This window comes from Loxodonta africana, chromosome 13, assembly GCF_030014295.1.
Source record: "Loxodonta africana isolate mLoxAfr1 chromosome 13, mLoxAfr1.hap2, whole genome shotgun sequence".
In the NCBI taxonomy this organism is placed as follows: Eukaryota; Metazoa; Chordata; class Mammalia; order Proboscidea; family Elephantidae; genus Loxodonta; species Loxodonta africana.
In genome coordinates this window covers 30,075,236-30,097,680 of record NC_087354.1, presented here as the reverse complement: position 1 = coordinate 30,097,680, position 22,445 = coordinate 30,075,236, and the positions used below count along the sequence as shown (strand labels likewise).

Genomic DNA, 22,445 nt, shown 5'->3' with positions numbered 1-22,445 from the left:
TTTTTCATAGGGTTGCTATGAGTCAGAATCGATTTGAGGGCAACGGTGTTTGGTTTGTTTGTTTGTTTCATAGGGTTTCCAAGGCTGTAATCTTTACAGAAGCAGACTGCCACATCTTTCTCCCTCAGAGTGACTGGTGGGCTCAAACCGCTGACCTTTAGGTTAGGAGCCCAGTGCTTTAATCAGTGTGCCACTAGGGCACCTTATGTAACTCTTTAGTCACTTTAGATGTTTAACAGTTCCCTCCCTCCATTTTTATGGAAGAAACCAGGTCATTTGTCCTGTAGAATTTTTTACACTGGACTGACTACATCTCCAAGCTGTCATTTAACATGTTCCACTGTACCTATATTTTCTGTAAACTGGTGATTAGTTCTAGAGGTATGACTAGATTTAGGTTCAGTTGTTTTGACAAGATTATGCCACAGGTGTGCTGAGTACACCCTACTGCATCACTTCACGAGGCTTATAATACCTGGTTGTTCCTTCTTTAAAGTAGTGATACTAAGGTTGATCACTGAGAACAGGCGTTGTCATCCTGACCCATCAGTTCTAAAGTTCCCCATCAGCCATTCAAGTTCATTGCCTAGACCATTACTTTTTTGCCTTTAAAAAAAAAAAAAAAGTCAAACCTGTTGCAGTTGAGTCGATTCCAACTCATAGCAACTCTGTCGGACAGAGTAGAGCTGCCCATAGAGTTTCCAAGGAGTGCCTGGTAGATTCGAACTGCCGACCTTTTGGTTAGCAGCCGTAGCACTTAACACCTACCAGGGTTTCCATTTTTTTGCCTACCCAGAAAAAAAAAAAAAAAAAACAAAAAAACCCAGTGCCTTCAACCACGCAAAATAGTTACAAAATTGGGGTAGCCCAATCCTATAATTTCTTCTGCACTTGTTAGAACTCTTCTATAAAGGAAATATTTCCATCATCAACTATTTGGTTACCCTGAAATACAGCCTGTATGGGAAAGTCAGGATAAGTGCTTGATTCTTAGCAGTTTTCCCAATACTGAGTTTGAGCCCTAGCAATCTTCAAAGGTAAAAATAAAAAATTTTAAAAACATTATAAATTCATGGATTTTAAAACATTTTTGGTGTGTTTTAATCTACTTGAAACCCTGGTGGCATAGTGGTTAAGTGCTATGGCTGCTAACCAAAAAGTCGGCAGTTCGAATCTGCCAAGCGCTCCTTGGAAACTCTGTGGGGCAGTTCTCCTCTGTTCTATAGGGTCGCTATGAGTCGGAATCGACTCTACGGCACTGGGATTGGTTTTTGTTTTTTAATCTACTAACAGTACTTTTTGGTAATGTACCTATCAGGTTTGGGTGTCATAAGTATGCTGGTCTAATAAGATGAGTTGAGAAGTGTTCCCTTTATGTTTTTCTTTAGAGATTAAAAAAAAAATAAAATTTAAATACGGTGAAATGTGCATATATTAAATATACAACTTGATAACTTTTGGCAAATGTATACATCCATGTAACTACCACTCAGTCAACATACAGAACATTACCAACCCCCAGGAAGCTCTCTCATGCCTCTGTTCAGTCAATCACCAACTCTACAGGCAACCAATGTTCTGATTTCCATCACCACCACAGATTGGTTTTGTCTACTCTTAAGTTTCATGTAATTGGAATCATACAGAATGTACTCTTTTGTGTCTGGCTTCTTTCAACGTTTTTGAGTTACATCTATGTTGTTATGATTATCAGATTTCATTCTTTTATTGCTGAACAGTACTCCATTGAACTAACACACCAAAAAATTCTACTCATTCTCTGATGGTTTCCAGTTTTTGATTATTATGAATTAAGCTGTTATGAACATTCTTATACAAATATTTTTGTGGACATATGCTTTCATTTCCCTTGGGTGAACACCTAGGAATGGAATTGGTGGGTCATAGGTTTAACTGTATAAGAATAGCACGCTGTTTCCCAAAGTGGTAGTACCATTCTATACTTCGCCAGCAATGTACGGAAGGTCTTACAGCCCTACATCCTCATCAATATTTAGTCCGGTCAGCCTTTAATTTTAGGCATTCCGATAGTGTATAGTAGTATTCCTTGTGATGCTTGATTTGCATTTCTCTGTTAACTAATGATGCTAGGTACTTTTTTATTGGTTGCTGTTATGAATTAAATTGTGGCCCCCATGACAGAGACTAGAGGAGCCCTAAAACTATGGCCCCTGGATACTCTGCTAAACCCAGAACTGAAACCATTCCCAAAGCCTACTTTTCAGACAAAGATTAGACAGGCCTAGGAAACAAAAAATAACACGCATGAGGAATGTGCTTCTTAGTTCAATCAAATATACAAGACTAAATGGGCAGCTCCTGTCCAAAAGCAAGATAAGAAGGCCAGAAGGATGGCAACTGGGAGTGGAAAGGGGGAGTGTGCTGTCACATTGTGGGGATTTCAACCAATGTACAAAACAGTATGTATAAATTTTTGAATGAGAAATTAACTTGAGCTGTAAATTTTTACCTAAAGCACAATAAAAAATAGATAAATAGTGTGTCCTCAAAATATGTGTTGTAATTCCTAACTCCCATACCTGTGGTTTGGAAACCCTGGTGGCATAGTGGTTAAGTGCTATGGCTGCTAATCAAAAGGTCAGCAGTTCGAATCCACCAGGCACTCCTTGGAAACTCTATGGGGTAGTTCTACTTTGTCCTATAGGGTTGCTATGAGTTGGAATTGACTTGACAGCAATGAATTTGGTTTTTGGTTTTTATACCTGTGATTTGGAAACCCTGGTGGTGTAGTGGCTGAATTCTATGGCTGCTAACCAAAGGGTCAGCAGTTCAAATCCGCCAGGCGCTCCTTGGAAACTCTATTGGGCAGTTCTACTCTGCCCTATAGGGTCGCTATGAGTTGGAATTGACTCCATGACAACGGGAAAAAATATCTGCAGTTATAATCCCATTTGGCAGCATCATCTGTCCAGTTATCTTCCCACCATACATACAGTCTATCGCTTACCAAGTTTTTCCATGGTATTTTTCTGTTATACTAATGAGGAAGTATATATATATATATATATAAAAGAGCAGATTAAATAGGCAGTAGGGGGAAGATAGGTGCCATGCCACATGAAAATCACCATAATCACCAAGGAGTAGAAGCTGAAAAGAGACAAGAACCTTCCCCCAGAGTCAACAGACACAGAAAGCCTTCCCCTACAGCTGGTGCCCTGAATTTCGACTTCTAAATTGTGAGAAAATAAATTTCTGTTAAAGCCTTCCATTTGTGGTATTTCTGTTATAGCAGCACTAGATAACTAAGATAGCTACTCATATGTCTTCTTTTATGAAATGTCAGTTCAAGGCTTTTGCCTATCTATTGGGTTATTTGTCTTTTATTAATCGATTTGGCAAAGCTTTTTATATATTCTGGATATAAATACTTTAAAAGATATATGTATTGTGAATATTTTCTCCCAGTCTGAGGCTTGCCTTTTTATTTTCTTTTAATAGTATTTTTTTATGAGCAGAAGTTTGTGTTTTCAATAAACTGTACATATTTAAAGTGTACAACTTTATAAGTTTTGACATATGTATATACCCATGAAACCATCATCATGACCAAGATATGAACATATCCATCATTCCCAAAAGTTTTCTCATACTTCTTGGAAATCCCTCCCTCTGTTTCTTCCAGCTCCCATCTCAGACAACTGCTGATTTTCTTTCTGTCACTATAGATTTGTTTGCATTTTCTAGAGTTTTTCAGAAGTAGAATCATACAGTTTGAGAGTTCTTTATATATTCTGGATATAACTTCTTTATCAGATATGTGATTTGTAAATATTTTTCCCAGTCTATGGCTTGTCTTTTTCTTCTTTTAACAGTGTTTTTACAGAAGAAAAGTTTTAAATTTTCATGTCCAATTTATCAGTTTTTTTCTTTCACGGATCATGCTTTTGGTGTGGTAGCTAAAAAATCTTTGCTAACCCAAGGTCACAAAGACTTTCTCCTATGTTTTCTTCTAGAAGTTTTATAGTTTTAGGTTTGACAGCAGGGTAACTAAGTCCACAGCATTCAGCATGTACCCTCTGATGGTGAGGGATCTTTTAATTACATATTCCAGAGAAGGCTCTCTGACCACAGAGGTGTCTATTCCCTTCTAGTCTAGGACAGCTCTCATCACCTCCATATTCAAAGTAAACTTATTTCGCTACAGCGTTTTTTTGGCCCAGGTTTAGGTGAAAGAGAACAGGAACTCACTGCTTCATTGATGGTTTTGATTAGGAAAAGAACTTCCTTATAAAAATAGAACAGTCTAATGATACCTGAAAGAGAAAAACAAACGAGAATGGAAGACAGATAAGTGAAACAGCTGTTACATTTGACTTTCTGAAATTATCACCCTCAGCCTGAGAATGAGCCAGGCCCTCATGGATAGTATGATATACCAAAAAAAAAAAAACCCAAACTTGTTGCTGTTGAGTGGATTCCAACTCGTAGTATGGTATAGAAAATCATAAATAGTGTCCTAGATAAGGCAGCTGGTGCTATGTTTCCTTCCTGGCCCTTCCACTATCCAAGCTGATCTTGGATTCCCTGTCTTACTCTACCATCACCTGAAATGTTCAGGCTGTTCTCTCTCCTGAGACCCCTCTGCCCCACCTGGATCTATCCTCCTTTCCTTGAAGCCTCCTGTAAGCTCTCTGGCACACCAATCTGTTCCTTGATGTTTCTCTACCTGTTCTGCATATCACCCCATGCTGCCTTGCATTGTCATCACACTGTTTCTGGTGAGTACATTTTATTCCTCTAGTGAGATCACAGATTTTCTGAGGGGAAGAATCACATCTTACCCTTCTTTGTGCCTCACCTCTCACCCCTCAGTAAGCCTCTCCTACAGTTACTTTTGTTGAATTAATAAGTAATTATGCCATTCTAATTTCTATTTAACCTGGGAAATCCAGTATATTATCACCCTCCACCATGACTTCTTTCCTCTTTCTTTAGGTGCCTCCAGGTACTCATAACCTCCTCTACATCCATAATTCTGCTCAACCCAATAAATATTCATGGCATATCTGCTCCATGCCAGCGAGTATGTGGGGACACCAAGGCAGTTTCTGCCTTCAAATTTATCATATTGAGGGTAACACAGACATGAAGCCAAATAAATACAGTGTGATAAATAAGATCCTATTGTTAGACCAAACTCCTCTTGAATATCAACATTTCCACTCAGGTATCCTCCAAATGCCTCAAACCTTGTGCATGTTCAAATTGAAACTCCAACTCACAGACGCCTGAAATCTTACTTTCTAATAGTTGCTATCATGGAAGGCAGCATCATCTGTCCAGTTGTCTCTCCACCATATATACAATCTGTCGCTCACCAAGTTTTTCCATTATATATTTTTTGATTTTTAAAAAAACTTTTAATTTTGCATTAATTTTAGACTTAAGGAGCCCTAGTGACGCAATGGTTAAGTGCACAGCTGCTAACTAAAAGTTTGGTGCTTTGAACCCAACTACCAGGTCTGTGGGAGAAAGACCTGGCGATCTTGGCTTGCATAAAGGTTACAGCCAAGAAAACCTATGAGGCAGTTCTACTTTGTCACAGTTCTACTTTGTCACATGAGTCGGAACTGACTCGACAGCACCCAACAACAATTTTAGATTTACAGAAAAGTACTATTGTTATGTAAGCTATCTTACATAACGATAGTACAATTTTCCTTCTCATTTTAACTGCCCCTGCCATGGCTAACTCTAGTAATTTCTCTCTTTAATGAATGCAATAGTTCTTCCTGGTCTCCCTGCCTCTTATTTTGACTTTTAAGCTCCTGGCAGGGTGCCACATCCCTTTCTTGCATTGTGTTCTTCAGTATGCCCTTGCCAGTGGAGCAGAGCCTGTTGCTGAGGGAAATGCGCGCTCTAACAAAGGATCACCACGTCAGCAGGCACTTTCTGCTCTGCTTGCCTCGACAGTACAGACCCACCCCACCCCCTCGGCTTCCTGGCCAATGCTGACATTTGCCTTTTCATCTCCATCAAGTATAGAAGCTCCCCCATACCCAAAGACAGTAGCCTGGGTCACGTAGGACCACCACCCACCCACCCACTGCCGTCGAGTCGATTCCAACTCATAGCGACCCCATAGGACAGAGTAGAACCGGCCGATAGAGTTTCCAAGGAGCACCTGGCGGATTCGAACTGCCGACCTCTCGGTTGGCAGCAGTAGCACTTAACCACTACGCCACCAGGGTTTTCCCCTAGGGCCACAGAGGCCTCTATTTCCAAACATAAAGACAGGCTAGAGGTAGCCCAGCTATCTGGGATGTGAGGAGGAGGTAAGCTGTCAGTCCCAAGTCCCTCCTTTTGATAAGCTTGACCTGTTCAGTGTTTGGAGCTCTTCTCTGGGTCTATGCCACATCCTGGTCCCACAGAAGGCATCACCCGCCCTCTGTACCCATGCATTGCTGCTTCTGATGCTCTCCTAGAATTATGAGACAAACAATAGCACCAGCTACCCTATCTAGGACACTATTTATGATTTTCTATACCATACTACGAGTTGGAATCCACTCAACAGCAACAAGTTTGGGTTTTTTTTTTTTGGTATATCATACTATCCATGAGGGCCTGGCTCATTTTCAGGCTGAGGGAGAAAAGAAAGCTCTGGTTTATGTGAATGGCAGGATTGCTGAGTGCCCTAAAGGTGGGGATTCTGGGGCCACACTGCCTGGTTTAAATCCTGCCTGTGCCACTTATTTTCTTTGGTACTCAAGTAAGTTATTTAATCTCCTTGCCTCAGTTGCCTCTTGTGAAAAATAGGAGTAATTAATTGTACTTACCTCGTGGGACTGATGTGAAGATGAAATGGGGTAACATGTGGGAGTTAGACTAGTGCCTGGCACACTACACTTGCTCCATAGGTGTTAGTTACTACTACATGACCAGGGAGAATTTTTCATGCCTGGCCCCACCCATACCTGGAAAGGAGATTAAATTGAACAACAGTCTACAATCCTTGCATCCTTTTCTTCTCCACAATCTCACCACCAAGACAAAAACCCACTGCCATTGATTCTGGCTCCTAGCTAGGCTAAAAGGGGCAGCAAAGGACATGTACCAATTTCATCCACAGTAGCAATAAGTATTTCAGTCCCCAAATCTGTGGCCCAGATGGAAGTGACATCAACTTTAAGTTTCTCCCAAGCACATATTCGTTTAGCATTGTACAGATGATAGATTGAGAATCCTTTGGCTCCTCCAATAAACATATAGTCTTGAGAAACAGCTATACAGTTTGGCATTGTGCTCAGCTGGGAAAACAAAAACAGACAGACAAAAAGGAATGATTTTCAGTTATCACTGTCTTCAAATAATATGAGATAAATTTTCAAAGACGGATGAGGGTCCTTCCTTGATATAATACCATCCCCAAACATACTGCTCATCTAAATCTCTTGCCCAAGCATCAAGAAATTCATCATATTCCACTTTTACAGGAAAAGCCAGAGAAAACAAAGTTGGGAATAAATGCATATTCACAACACTAAGAATGACCACCAAAAAAAAAAAAAAAAAAAGATTGCCGTTGAGTTGATTCTGATGCATAGCGACCCTACAGGACAGAGTAGAACTCCTCCATAGAGTTTCCAAGGAGTGCCTGGTGCATTTGAACTGCCAACCTTTTGGTTAGCAGCCGTAACTCTTAACCGCTATACCACAAGTGTTCCCTGTGATATGTGGATAAATGGCCTATTCCCTGTACTTTATTTCATCTAGAACACTGCGGGAAGAGTGATAGCTGAGGCACTGGCAGATTCTCAACCAACAAGAAAGGGTGTGGACGATACTAAACCAAAAGCAAAGAATTTTCCTGAATAAACTGAACGCTTCGAAGGCCAGTGTAGCAAAGGTGGGGGCTTGGGGGCCATTGTTTCAGGGGACATCTAAGTCAACTGGCATAATAAAATCTGTTAAGAAAACATTCTGCATCCCACTTTGGAGAGTGGCGTCTGGGGTCTTCAATGCTAGCAAGCAGCCATCTAAGATGCATCAATTGGTCTCAACCCACTTGGAACAAGGGAGAGTGAAGAACTCCAAAGACACAAGGTAATTATGAGCCCAAGAGGCTGAAAGGGCCACATAAAGCAGAGGCTACATTAGTCTGGGACCAGAAGAACTAGATGGTGCCCGGCTACAACCAATGACTGTCCTGACAGGGAACACAACAAAGAACCCCTGAGGGAGCAGGAGAGCAGTGGGATGCAGACCTCAAATTCTTATAAAAAGACTAGACTTAATGGTCTGACTGACACTAGAAGGACCCCAGAGGTCATGCTCCCCAGACCTTCTGTTAGCTCCAAACAGGAACCATTCCCAAAGCCAACTCTTCAGACAGGGATTGGACTGGACTTATGGGGTAGACAATGATATTGGTGAAGAATGAGCTTCTTGGATCAAGCAGACTCATGAGACTATGCTGGCATCTCCTGTCTGAAGAGGAGATGAGAGGGTAGAGGGGGTCAGAAGCTGGCCGAATGGACATGAAAATAGGGAGTGGAGGGAAAGAGTGTGCTGTCTCATTAGAGGGTGAGCAATTAGGAGTATACAGCAAGGTGTTTATAGGTTTTTGTATGAGAGTCTGACTTGATTTGTAAACTTTCACTTAAAGCACAATAAAAACTTTTTAAAAAGCGTGGATTAATACATTCAGAACAAATTTTCAATAATAACAGCTGAATAAAAAGGTCTTCTAAGCAAAGGGGGACAGAAGCTGGCTGAATGGACACGGAAATAGAGTGAAGAGAAGGAGTGTGCTGTCTCATTGGGGGAGAGCAACCAGGAGTATATAGCAAGGTGTATATAAATTTTTGTATGAAAGACTGACTCGATTTGTAAACTTTCACTTAGAGCACAATAAAAATTAAGAAAAGAATAAAAAACAAAATTCCCCAGGCAACTACCAGATCCATTCTAATCAACATCAGCATGTCTATAGCCTTTCAAGATGGTGCCCACCTTATTGAGTGAAGGTGTCTGATAGGAAGGCCTTCCCTGGATCAGGTGTTTTCACTTATTAACACTCAACTGAGAAACAGAGACTCCTGGTCTCAGCCTGCTGATAGTTATTACCTTGATTTCTTCAAGTGGAGAGTAGATTGTGGGCTGGATCCGACTGAGCTCGGCTTCCCTTGATGCCTCCCTCTCCTCAATAATTTCCCATGACCGCTCAAACAGAAGGTTTACTAGCTTGTTTATCATCCGATAAGGTTGAGGCAGGGAATCCAGCTCCTGATCTGGATCCTTGAAGCCATAATCCTCTTCATCATCTTTAGACCAGTCCTTCTCTGATGGGGGTGGGATCTCTAGTGGTCCCTTTTGTTTATAAACGGGTCGCTTCACCTTCTGGGTCTGACTTCCTTTAGGGGATGACATCACAAAAGGCAGCACTGGGAATTTCTGTGAGACTCTAAAAAGCTGATAAAGGAAGTAAGCAAAGGCACTTTGAGAAAAAAGGGAAGCTACCTGAAGATAGCACACCATTTTCTCCAACACAACGGCCCATGAGGATTATTTATTCCAGAGACTGGCACTTTCCTTATTTTTCACAGGATTGTACCACACTACTAGGATGTGCTGTTCATATTAATGAGGACCTCAGCAGAGACAGGTATTGATTATTCACATCTTCCATGCCAACCCAAGATGATGTGTGTTAGAACGGAAGGAGAGAAATTTGGCATCCTTGTTGTCTTCCTTCACCTCCTGATAGGAGAGTATTTGTCTTCCTGTCCCAGATAGAGTTCATCTTTCCTCCTGCAACTTATGTCTTCTCCTGTTTCTCCATCTCGGCAAATGGCTATGCTCAAGCTAGCCAGGCAGTTAGCCATGACTCTCTAGCCTTCCTTCTCCTCTACCCCTACCTGGATGCTAGTTCAAGCATCCAATCCTTCCAATCCTTGCTGTTTAATTTGTTTCCTTCTCCAGTCCCGCTACTGCCATCCAGGAGTTCTGTAGGCACAGTACCCAGGGCCTATGAGATTTTTCAAAGGCCTACAGAAGTGTTTAAGCTATATAGGTATATATACATATATATCTATACCAAAAAAACCAAACCCAGTGCCGTCGAGTCAATTCCGACTCATAGTGACCCTGTAGGACAGAGTAGAACTGACCCATAGAGTGTTCAAGGAGCACCTGGTGGATTCAAACTGCCGACCCTTTGGTTAGCAGCAGTAGCACTTAACCACTATGCCACCAGGGTTTCCATCTACATATATAAATATAGATCAAATATATGACATTAAAGACTAATTGCTAATTTTTTAGGCATGAAAAAAAGTAAATCATTTGGCTCTCCACCTGAAATATGCGTAAGAACAGTTTTCATGTCACTGGACATTAGGCAACCAAGGACTATGATTCCTCAGAGAGAGTAAATACATGAGGCGAGCTCTGTAATAGCCCAAGCTTACTGTCTGAAGAGAATTTCCAGGCTGTGGCACAGGGAGGGGGAACCTAGATGGAGCTTAGTGAACTTGAGAATTCTTGGTAAACAGCTAGAGTTTGCAGGGCAGAGAACCAGAGAGGAGAGAACTCCTGAGGTCTGCAGAGGGGTCCTCCTTGAGTATTCAGAATAGTACTGATCAGTGCAGAAGAGTGAGGAAACTACCTGACACCTACCTGATGCCGGGAGAAAAAAATTACCTGAAGTAATTAGCGGAACAGTAACCTAAATGCATACAGGGCCAGGAATAGTGCCTGTTCCCACCAGCCAGACTAGAAAACCTCATAATTCAAGTGGCATTGGATAGAGTGCTCAGAAGAACCTGTCTCAATATTGGGAAAAATGAGCCCTAGAATAAAAGCTGCTCTGTTATCAACTAACAAATCTTAGAAGACGAAATTGTTTCTAAGTAAACTTAACTGCATCCCATAACAAAGCTCAAGAATACTTGTAGGAATACAAAAATATCCAGCATCCAATGAGGAAAAACTCACAATGTCTGGGATCCACTACAAATTACCTGGCATACAAGAAGCAAGAAAATACAAGGCATAAAAAAGAGAAAAGCTGATCAATCAAAACTGGCCTACAATTGATAGCTATTAGAATGAGCAGACAAGAAATTATAACAGTTATGAAGAAAACCATACCAAGGAATATCAAATAGCTCAAAAGTAGTGATAAAGACAAAAATCTGAAAAGTAACCAGAGGAAAAAATATGCATTATGAATAGAGGAATAAAATATAGGATGACAGAAGATTTTGTAAAAGAAACAGTGCAAGCAAGAAGTCAGTGGAGCAACAACTTTAAAGTACTGAAGAAAAAAACTGTCAACCTAGAATCCTATATTCAGAAAACTTATCTTTTAAACAACAAAGGTCAAATTAAGGCTTTTTCAAACACACAAAAAACTGAAAGAATTCATCAACAGCAGACCAGCATTACAAGAAATAATGCTAAAGAAAGGCTTCCAGGCAGAAGGAAAATATTACCAGATGGAAACACGAACTTACACGCAGGAGTGAAAAGCACTGGAAATGGTAGCAACGTGGGTAAATATAAAAGACTTTTTCTTGTTATTTAAATCTCTTTAAAAAATATTTAAAATGTTTAAACAGAAAAATAATAATGCAGCGTGGGGTTAATAACATGTAGAAGAAAAATGTATAACAACAATAGCAAAACGGCTGGGAGAGAAGAAATGAAAGTACTGTATACCAATATTGCTTGAAGTTAGACTATGATAAATTAAAGATTTATACTATAAACCCTAAAGCAATCACTAAAGTACTAAAACTAAGAATTATAGCTAGTAAGACAACAGAGAGATAAAATAAAATAAAAACACTCAACTAAAAAAGAGGAGGAAGGGAACAAAGAATAGACAGGACAAATAGAAAATAAATAGCAAAATCTACTCATATCAATAATCAAGACAAATGTAATAGTCTAAATACTCTAATTAAAAGGCAGAGATTGTCAAATTAGACAAAAAGCAAGACTCAATATATGCTACCTATAAGAAACACACTTTTTTTAAAAATAATATTTTATTGAGTTTTTTATGAAAGTTTACACAGCAAATTAGGTTCCTATTTGACAATTTCTACACAAATTGTTCAGTGACATTAGTTACATTTATCATAATGTGTCAACATTCTCTTTAACTGTGTTCTGTTTGTTCCATTTCCAGTGCTCTAGTTTCCCTGCCCCTTATCCTCTCATCTTTGCTTTTGAGTTAACTGTTGACCATTTGGTCTCATAGCAATGGTTTTTAAGTAGAGCACTGATCTTATGGGTTACATCTTTTATTTTGTGTGTCACTCTGCTATTTTGCTAAAAGGTGATCTCAGGAGACAGCCTCGGTTCTAGGTTTAAAGAGCGGCTCAGGGTGCTGGTCTCAGGGAGTCCTCTGTTCTCTACTGAGAACACACTTTAATCATAAAAACACATATATTACTAATAAAAGGGTAGAAATAGATATACCATGCTAACACTAATTAAAAGAAAGCTAGAGTAGGTGTATTAATATCGGTCATAGTAGATTTCAGAGCAAAGAATATTACCTCAGATAAAGAGCTTCATTTCAAAATGATAAATGGGTCAATTCATCAAGAACACATAACAGTCCTAAATGTTTATGTACCTTATAACAGAACTTCAACATATATGAAGCAAACAACGTTCTACATTCTACTTTGTTGAGTAGCATCTGGTGTCTTAAAAGCCTGTGAGCGACAATCTAAGATACAACTAGTGGTCTCTTCCCGTCTGGAGTAAAGCAGAGTGAAGAAAACCAAAGACTCAAGGGAGCAATTAGTCCAAAGGACTAATGGACCACATGCACTGCAGCCTACACAGCCCTGAGACCAGAAGAACTAGATGGTGCCCAGCTACCACTACTGACTGCTCTGACTGGGATCACAATAGAAGAAGGTCCTGAACAGAGCAGGAGAAAAATAAAGAACAAAAATTCAAATCAATAAAAAAAAAAAAAAGACCAGACTTACCAGCCTGATAGAGACTGGAGGAACCCCTGAGACAATGTCATTAAGACATCTCTCTAACTTGGAACTGTAGCCATTCCCTGAAACCACCTTCCAGCCAAGCAATAGACAGGCCTATAAAATAAGCAATAACACCCAAAAAGAACATGCTCTGAAGAACAAACAATTATCCGAGACCAAAAGAGCAACATTAGCCCAAAAGTAAAGATGAGAAGGCAGGAAGGGGTAGGAAAACCAGAAAAAAGGAAATGGGGAACCCAGGGAGGAAATGGGGAGAGTTCTGGCATAATATGGGGATTGCAACCAACGTCATGGTACAGTTTGTATACAATTTGTTGAATGTGAAACTAATTTGCTCTGTAAACTTTCACCTAAAACACAACAAAATATTAAAGACATATATATAAAGCAAAAACTGATGGAATTGCAAAGAGAAGTAGACAAATCCACAAGCATAGTCAGAGACTTCAATACCCTTTCTCAATAATTTATAGAACTTGTAGACATAAAAATCATTAAGGATACAGAAAACTTGAACAACACTATCAACTAATTTAAGGGGTCCTGGTGGCACCTGACAGCTAACCCAAAGATTGGCAGTTCGAACCCATCAGATGCTCCGAAGGAGAAAAGACCTGGCAATCTGTTCCTATAAAGATTTCAGCCTAGGAAACCCTATGAGGCAGTTTTACTCTGTCCTATAGGGTCACCATGAGTCAGAATTGACTTGACAGCACACAACGACAACATCATCAACTAATGTGATCTGATTGGCATTTATGAACACCCCACCCAAAAATAGCAAATACAATTTACTTTTAAGTGCACATGAAACATTTACCAAGATAGATCATATTCTGGGCCATAAACCAAGTCTTAATACATTTAAAAGTATTCAAGTCATACAAAGTATGTTCTCTGACCACCATAGACAATTATTTTAGAAACCAATAACAGAAAGATATTTGGAAAATCCCAAAATATTAGTAAACTGAATAGCACATTTCTTAATAACTCATGGATCATTCTACACACCAATTAGAATAGCGAAAAAAAAAAAAAAAACCTGACAATACTGAGTGCCGGTGAAAAAGCAAAGCAACTGGACTCTCTTACACTGCTGTTGGGAATACAATTCTGGAAAATGATTTAGCAGTTTATTATAAAGTTAAACACATATTTATCATACAACCCAGGGATCCACTCCTCGGTATCTACCCCAGGTAAATAAAAACTTATGTTCACACAAAAGCCTGTGAATTATTAGTTATGCTGAGTGAAAGAAATCTGTCTCAAGTTTACATACAGTATGATTCTACTTACATAGTATTCTTGAAAATATAAAACTACAGTAATGGGGACTAGATGAGTAGTTGTCAGGGGTTATAGAGGGGAGTAGGGTGTTACTAAAAAAAGATAACATGAGGAATTTATTTAGGTGCTGGAATTTTCTCACACACATCTTCTTCTCCAATCATCCAGATTGGAAAAGAAGATGTAAAACTGTCTTTATTTACAGATGATATGATTGTCTATACCGGAAATCAGATGGAATCTACAAAAAAATTTACTAGAACTAAAAAAAAAGAGACTAGCAAGGATGCAGGATACAAGCTCAATATACAAAAATCTACTGCATTTCTAAATATGGGTAACAATCAAAAATTGAAATAAAAAGACCATTTACAATAGCATAAAAAATATGAAATACTTGGCTAAATCTGACAAAAGTATGCAAGACCTGTAAACTGAAAACTACAAAATATTGCTTTGAGAAATTAAAGAAGATCTAAATAAATGAAAAGATATACCTTATTCATGAGTTGGAAGACTCAACAGTGTTACAATGTCAATTCTTCCCAAAATGATCTATAAATTCAACACAATACTTATCAAAATCCCAGCCTGCTTTTTAAAGAAATTAACAAGCTGATTTCATAATTCATATGGGCATGCAAAGTACCTAGAATAACCAACGTAACTTAGAAAAACTAAGACAAAAATTGGAAGACTAACACTATCTGATTTCAAAACTTGTTTTAAAGCCACAGTAATCAAGACAGCTTAGTATCAGTCTCTAAATAAACACACAGATCAATGAAACTAAATATAGAGTCCAGAATTAGACCTACATATATGTGGACAGTTTATTTTTGACAAAAGCGCAAACAAAGTGGAAAAAGGATAGTGTTTTTAACAAATAATTCTGGATCAATTAAACCTCCATACGGAAAAAAGAAAAAGAACGCCAATCCATACCTTGCACCAAAAAAAAAAAAAAAAAACCACTGCCATAGAGGTGATGCTGACTCACAGTGAGTTAGAACAACCCCATAGAGTTTCCCAGGAGTGCCTGGTGGATTCAAACTGCTGACCTTTTGGTTAGCAGCTCTTAACCACTCTGCCACCAGGGTTTCCATACCTTGTACCATATGCAAAAATTATCCACAAGTGGGTCACAGACTTAAACATAAAACTTAAACCTATAAAACTTTTGGAACAAAACATAAGTTTTTTTTTTTAATTAGGCAAAGATTTCTTATATATGACATCAAAAGCACAATCTATGAAAGAACAACTTGATACTTTAAACCTTTTCAAAATCAAAAACTTCTCTTCAAAAGACACAGCTTGGGACAAAATATTTGCAAATCATATATATGATAAAGTATTTGCATCCAGAAGACTTTTAAAAAATCTCAAAACTCAGTTATAAGAAAATAAATAAGCCAATAAAAAATGGGCAAAAGACAAAGGACCACATGAACCAGAGCCTCTACCAGCCTGAGCCCAGAAGAACTAGATACTGCCCACTACCAAAACCAACTGCTCCTACAGAGATCACAACAGAGAGTCCTGAACGGAATGGGAGAAAAATGTAGAACCGAATTTAAATTCTTGAAAAAGATCAGACTTACTAGTCCGACAGAGACTGAGGGAACCCCTGAGACTATGGCCCCTGGATACTCTGTTATCGCAGGACTGAAACCACTCCCAAAGCCCACTTTTCAGACAAAGATTAGATAGGCCAATAAAACAAGTAATAACATACATGAGGAACATACTTCTTAGTTCAATCAAATATACAATACCAAATGGGCAACTCCTGCCCAAAAGCAAGCTGAGAAGGCAGGAAGGGACAGGTACTGGATGAACAGACACAGAGAACCTGGAGTGGAAAGGAAAAGCATGCTGTCACATTGTGGGGACTGCAAGCAATACTCCAAAACAATAAATTTTTGAATGAGAAATTAATTTGAGCTGTGAACTTTCACCTAAAGCACAATAAACAAACAAACAAAAGGCAAAAGATTTGACACTTAACCAAAGCAGATACGCAGATGGCAAATGTTGTTGTTATGTGCCATGGAGTGACCCAATGCAACAGAGTGGAACTGCCCTATGGGTTTCCTAGGCTGTAATCTTTTTTTTTTTTTTTTAATCTTTACAAGAGCAGATCACCAGATGTCCCACAGAGCTGCTGGTAGGTTCAAACCATAGACCTTTTGTTAAGCAGCCAAGTGCTTAACCACTGTGCTACCAGGGTTCCTTCAGATGGCAAATAGGCACATAAAAAGATGCTCTACACCATAAGTCATCAGTGAAAGGCAAAATAAAACGACAGTGAGCTACCACTACACATGTGTTTCAAACCCAAATTCATAGCGACCCTAGAGGACAGAGTAGAACTGCCCCATAGGGTTTCCAAGGTTCGAAATCTTTACAGAAGCAGACTGCCACAGCTTTCTCCCACAAAGTGGCGGTGGATTCAAACCACTGAGCTTTCAGTTAGTAGCCGAATACTATAACCATTGTACCACCAGGGTTCTTATACATGTGCTAGAATAACTAAAATTTGAAAGATAAATCATACAATCCCATTCAAATTCCAACAGCCTTCTTTAACAAGATGGAAAAACTAATCACCAACTTTATATGAAAAGGAAAGAGTCCTCAGATAAGTAAAACATTACTGAAGAAGAACAAAGTAGGAGGCTTCACACTACCTGATCTTAGGACATACTATACAGGCACGGTAGTCAAAAAAGCCTGGTACTGGTACAACTATCGATGGAACAGAATTGAGAACACAGATGTAAATCTATCCACCTACAGGCAAATGATCTTTGAAAAAGGGCCAAAGTCCATTAAATGGTGAAAAGAGAGCCTTTTTTTTTTATTTTTATTGTGCTTTAAGTGAAAGTTTACCAAGTCAGTCTCATACAAAAACTCATATACACCTTGCTATATACTCCTAGTTGCTCTCCCTCTAATGAGACAGCATACTCCATCCTTCCACTCTCTATTTTCGTGTCCATTTGGCCAGCTTCTGACTCCTCTGCCCTCTCATGTCCTTTCCATACAGAAGTTGCCCACATACTCTCATATGTCTACTTGATCCAAGAAGCTCACTCTTCACCAGTATCATTTTCTATCCCATAGTCCAGTCCAATCCCTGTCTGAAGAGTTGGCTTTGGGAATGGTTCCAGTCTTCGGCTAATAGGAGGTCTGGGGACCATGACCTCTGGGGTCCTTCTAGTCTCAGTCAGACCATTAAGTCTGGTCTTTTTAAAAGAATTTGAGATCTGCACCCCACTGCTCTCCTGCTCCCTCAGGGGTTCTCTGTTGTGTTGTTCCCTGTCAGGGTAGTCATGGTTATAGCCGGGCACCATCTAGTTCTTCTGGTCTCAGGCTGATGTAGTCTCTGGTTTATGTGGTCCTTTCTGTCTCTTGGGCTCATAAATTACCTTGTGTCTTTGGTGTTCTTCATTGTCCTTTGCTCCAGGTGGATTGAGACCAGTTGATATATCTTAGGTGGCCACTTGGTAGCATTTAAGACCCCAACCGCCTCTCTCCAAAGTGGGATGCAGAATGTTTTTCTTAATAGATTTTATTATGCCAATTGACTTAGATGGTCCACAAACCCCCACCCCTGCTATGCTGACCTTCGAAGCATTCAGTTTATTCAGGAAACTTCTTTGCTTTTGGTTTAGTCCAGTTGTGCTGACCTCTCCTGTATTGTGTCTTGTCTTTCCCTTCACCTAAAATAGGTATCTACCATCTAATTAGTGAAAACACCTCTTCCTCCCTCCCCACTCTTATAACCATCAAAGAGTATTTTCTTCTGTTTAAACTATTTTTTGAGTTCTTATAATAGTGGTCTCATACAATACTTGTCGTTTTGCAACTAATTTTACTCAGCATAATGCCTTCCAGATTCCTCCATGTTATAAAATGTTTCACAGATTCATCATTGTTCTTTATCTATGTGTAGTATTCCATTGTGTGAATATAGCATAATTTATTTAACCATTCCTCTGTTGATGGGCACCTTGGTTGCTTCCATCTTTTTGCTATTGTAAACAGTGCTGCAATGAACATGGGTGTGCATGTATCTATTCATGTAAAGGCAGAGGCAGTCTCTTTAACAAATTGTGCTGGCAAAACTGGATGTGCATCTGTAAAAAAATGAAACAGGGCCCATACCTCACACCATATACAAAAACTAACTCAAAATGCATCAAAGACCTAAATATAAACCTAAACTATAAGAAAAAATAGGGACAATGCTAGGGGTTCTAATATATGGCATAAATAGAATGCCAAACATAACTAAAAATGCACAGAGTAGAAGATGAATTAGATAAATGGGACCTCTTAAAAATTAAACACTTATGCTTATCAAACGACTTCTCCAAAAGAGTGAAAAGACAATCTACAGACTGGGAAAAAAAAATTGGTTACCACATATATGACAAGGGTCTAACCTCTAAAATTTATAGAAAACTTCAACACCTCAACAACAAAAAGACAAACAATCCAATTAAAAAATAGGCAAGGCATATGAACAGACGCTTTACCAAAGAAGATTCAGATGGCTAACAAACACATGAGGAAATGCTCATGATAATTAGCCATTTGAGAGAGGTAAATCAAAACTACAATGAGATACTATCTCACCTCGACATTACTGTCACTAAACAAAAAACAGAAAATAACAAACGTTGGAGAGGTTGTAGAGAGACTGGAACTCTTATACACTGCTGGTGGGAATGTAAAATGGTACAACCACTATGGAAAATGGTATGGCACTTCCTTAAAAAGCTAGAAATAGAAATACCCTATGACCCAGCAATTCCACTCCTAGGTATATACCCTAAAGAAATAAGAGCTGCGACATGAATAGGACAAATGCACACCCTTGTTCATTGCAGCATTATTCACAATAGTGAAAAGATGGAAACAACCTAAGTAGCCATCAACAGATAAATGAATTAATAAACTGTGGCACATACCAACAATGGAATACTATAAAACCGAAAAAGAATAATGACAAATATGAGAAACATCTTACAACACAGATAAATTTGGAGGACATTATGCTGAGCGAAATCAGTCAATCACAAAAGGACAAATATTGTATAAGATCACTATTACAAAGAAAAAAGAAAAGGTTACACATGCAAAAAAAAAACTTTCTTTGATGGTTACCAGGGATGGGAGGGAGAGGGAAGAAAAACTATCAAATTTTTTTAGTATTAGTAAAGGGAAAAGCAATATATAATATGGGGGAAGTCAGCAAAACATGACCCAGGCATGGGAGGATACTGAGAGGAATGCAAGAACAAAGGACAACAATGGAAATTACTATAGTATAGACAATCCTGCAACAATAGTATTAACAAACACTAATTTACGAATGGATACACAGGTAGACAGACATGCCCAGAGGTGTGGGAAGGTATAACGGAACATATCCAGCTGCAGATATAGGTTTGGTGGTGGCTATTTCTACACACATAACTGTAGGTGCTGCTTATATATTTAAGATAGACAATAGAGCACACAAGGGCCACAGTCAGGGCAACTCCTTAGATATAGCCAAGCACCTTGGAGGACTAAACTCCTAGGCTCGAAGGTTAAGGACCATAGACTCGGGCGACATCTACGTCAATTGGCAAAACATAATTCATAAAGACAAAGTTCTGCATCCTACTTTGGTGAGTAGTGTCTGGGGTCTTAAACGCTTGTGAGTGGCCATCTAAGATATAACTATTTGTCTCCTACCATCTGTAGCAAAGGAGAACAAAGAAAACAAAAGACCCAAAGGAGCGTTAGTTCAAAGGACTAAAGGACCATGTGAACCACAGCCTACACGAACCCGAGACCCGAACTAGATGATGCCTAGCTACCGCTACTGACTGCTCTGATTGGGATCACAACAGAGGGTCCTGGACACACGGGGAGAAAAATCGCAGAACAAAAAAATCAAATTCACAAAAAAGACCAGACTGACTGGTCTGACAGAGACTGGAGGAATCCCCAAGACTATGGCCCTAAGACACCTTTCTGAACTAGAAATAAAGCCATTCCTGGAGACCACCCTTTAGCCAAACCACAGACAGGCCCATACAATAAACAATAACACTGAGAGGAACATGCTCCTTAGAACAATCAATTATATGAGCTCAAAAGGGCAACATTTGCCCAAAAGCAAAGAGGAGAAGGCAGGAAGGGGTAGCAATTCAGGACAAAAGGAAATGAGGATCCTAGGACGGAAATGCGGGGAGTGCTGGCACATTGTGGGGAATGAAACCAATGTCATGGAATACTTTACGTACAAACTATCGAATGGGAAACTAATTTGCTCTGTAAACTTCCACCTAATGCACAATAATAAAAAAAAAAAAAAGACCATACAAAGTGTTGTTGAGGATGTGGTGGAAATGGAACTCGCATACACTGTTGTTGGAAAAGTAAAACAGTACAACTAGTTTGGAGAACACTTTGGCAGTTTCTTAAAAAGTTAAACATACAGCTACTATAAGATCCAGTCATTCCACTCCTAGGTATTTACACAAAGGAACTGAGAGCATATAGCCACACAAAGACTTAGGAATGTTCACTGCAGTTTTCTGGTAAAAGCCCTACACTGTAAACAATTCAAATGTTCATCAATAGGCAAATACATAAATAAACTCTCATTGTCAGTGGGAATACGAAATAGCACAGACACTTTGGGAAACACACTTATCATGATCAGCAATCACATACTTAAGTATTTGCCCAAGAAAAATAAAAACTTATGTTTCATATGAAAACCTGCACTTGAATATTTATAAGTTTTATTTATAAATGCCCCCAAATTGGCAACAACATAAATGTATTTCAACAGGTGAATGGATAATGAACTACGGTATATTCACACAATGGAATGCTACTTGGCAATAACAAACTACAAACTGCAGATATGCATAACATGGATGAAGCCCAAACGCACTGTGTCTGGTAACAGAAATCAGATACAAAAGGCTACATATCTACTGTATGATTCAATTTATATGATATCCTGGAAAAGACAGAATTATAGGTGTTACCTGATTGGGGCCCATGCCCTGGAGCAGTCGAGCCAATGAAACATACTCAAAGCTGGAAAGATAAAGTTTATTAGGGGGTGACACCAACAGAAAGTCCAGCAATGAGGGCTGTCTTTATGGAGTCCCGAAAAGCAATTTCTACATCAGAGCTTATATATCATTTTTGCAAGGATCATGTAGCCCATAGATATTTGGATCAGTATGCATCACGAAACAATTAAGAAACTCTTTATTAAACTAAAGATATGCATGCTGGACATCGGAACTCTAATCTGTATGTTTGTAATAGGCAAAAAAAAACCCCAAAAAAACATAAAAATCTCTCGGCTAGTGGAACTGGCCTGCCAAGTTTACTCTGACTGAGATAAGGAGGAAGAAAGAAAGCAGCAGACCGAAGCACCAGGCAGCCTTTTCTAGCTGTCGTGTTGCAGGCTGAAGGCCATCTCCCAAGAGAACAAAGAAGAGGAGGGAGATCAAGGCCACAAGGCCCAAGATAGCCCCACAGCCCTTTGGAAAGAGACCAGTGCAGCTGGTGTAGTAAAAAAGGACACTGAGGGTGTACAAAATGCCAAGAAAAAAAACTTACAGGTTCCTTAAAGTATCATTATGGTGTTAGTTATGTCAAGCTCTCTATCAACCATTTTGAAAAGGAGAAAACATGTTGTGAAGTATTAGGATCACATAGGTATAAAAAACAGATCACATAACTGTGTTGTACTTGCCACTGTTTTGTATTTATCAATTTACTTGGAAGAGAAAAGGGGATGGGAAAGGACTGGGGCCAGCTCGCCCCACAGCACCACATTCCAGTGAGTTATTCTAAGGAGTCCAAGAATTCTGAACGCAACCCTGGCCTTCTAGATCATTATGAAGGTATATTTGTCAAGGTAGGAGAACAGAACATATTTTACTTAACAATTTGTCCGCTTGATTTATAACTTTTAAATATTTAAACATGTGGTATGTGGGTCCCCAGCTATACTCACTCCCGGGCTGCAAATGTTAGGGGCAGGTTTAACCAAGGGAATAAAGACCACAAAAGTCAGTTACCTTACTCTGTGGCCCTACA

General features: G+C 39.2%; 1 protein-coding gene across 1 annotated transcript in view; it reads right to left on the bottom strand.

Moving 5' to 3' along the window:
* WDR93 (WD repeat domain 93) overlaps positions 1-9,955 on the bottom strand; it is a 47,646-nt gene extending 37,691 nt beyond the window's left edge. The window contains exons 1-3 of the mRNA XM_064267124.1: positions 9,115-9,955; positions 7,103-7,295; positions 4,234-4,298 (exon numbers count right to left, since the gene is read on the bottom strand). Of these exons, the coding sequence (XP_064123194.1) occupies positions 4,234-4,298; positions 7,103-7,295; positions 9,115-9,525 (669 nt within the window). The 5' untranslated portion in view covers positions 9,526-9,955. The remainder of the gene's footprint in view (positions 1-4,233; positions 4,299-7,102; positions 7,296-9,114) is intronic.
* Positions 9,956-22,445: the final 12,490 nt, after the last annotated feature.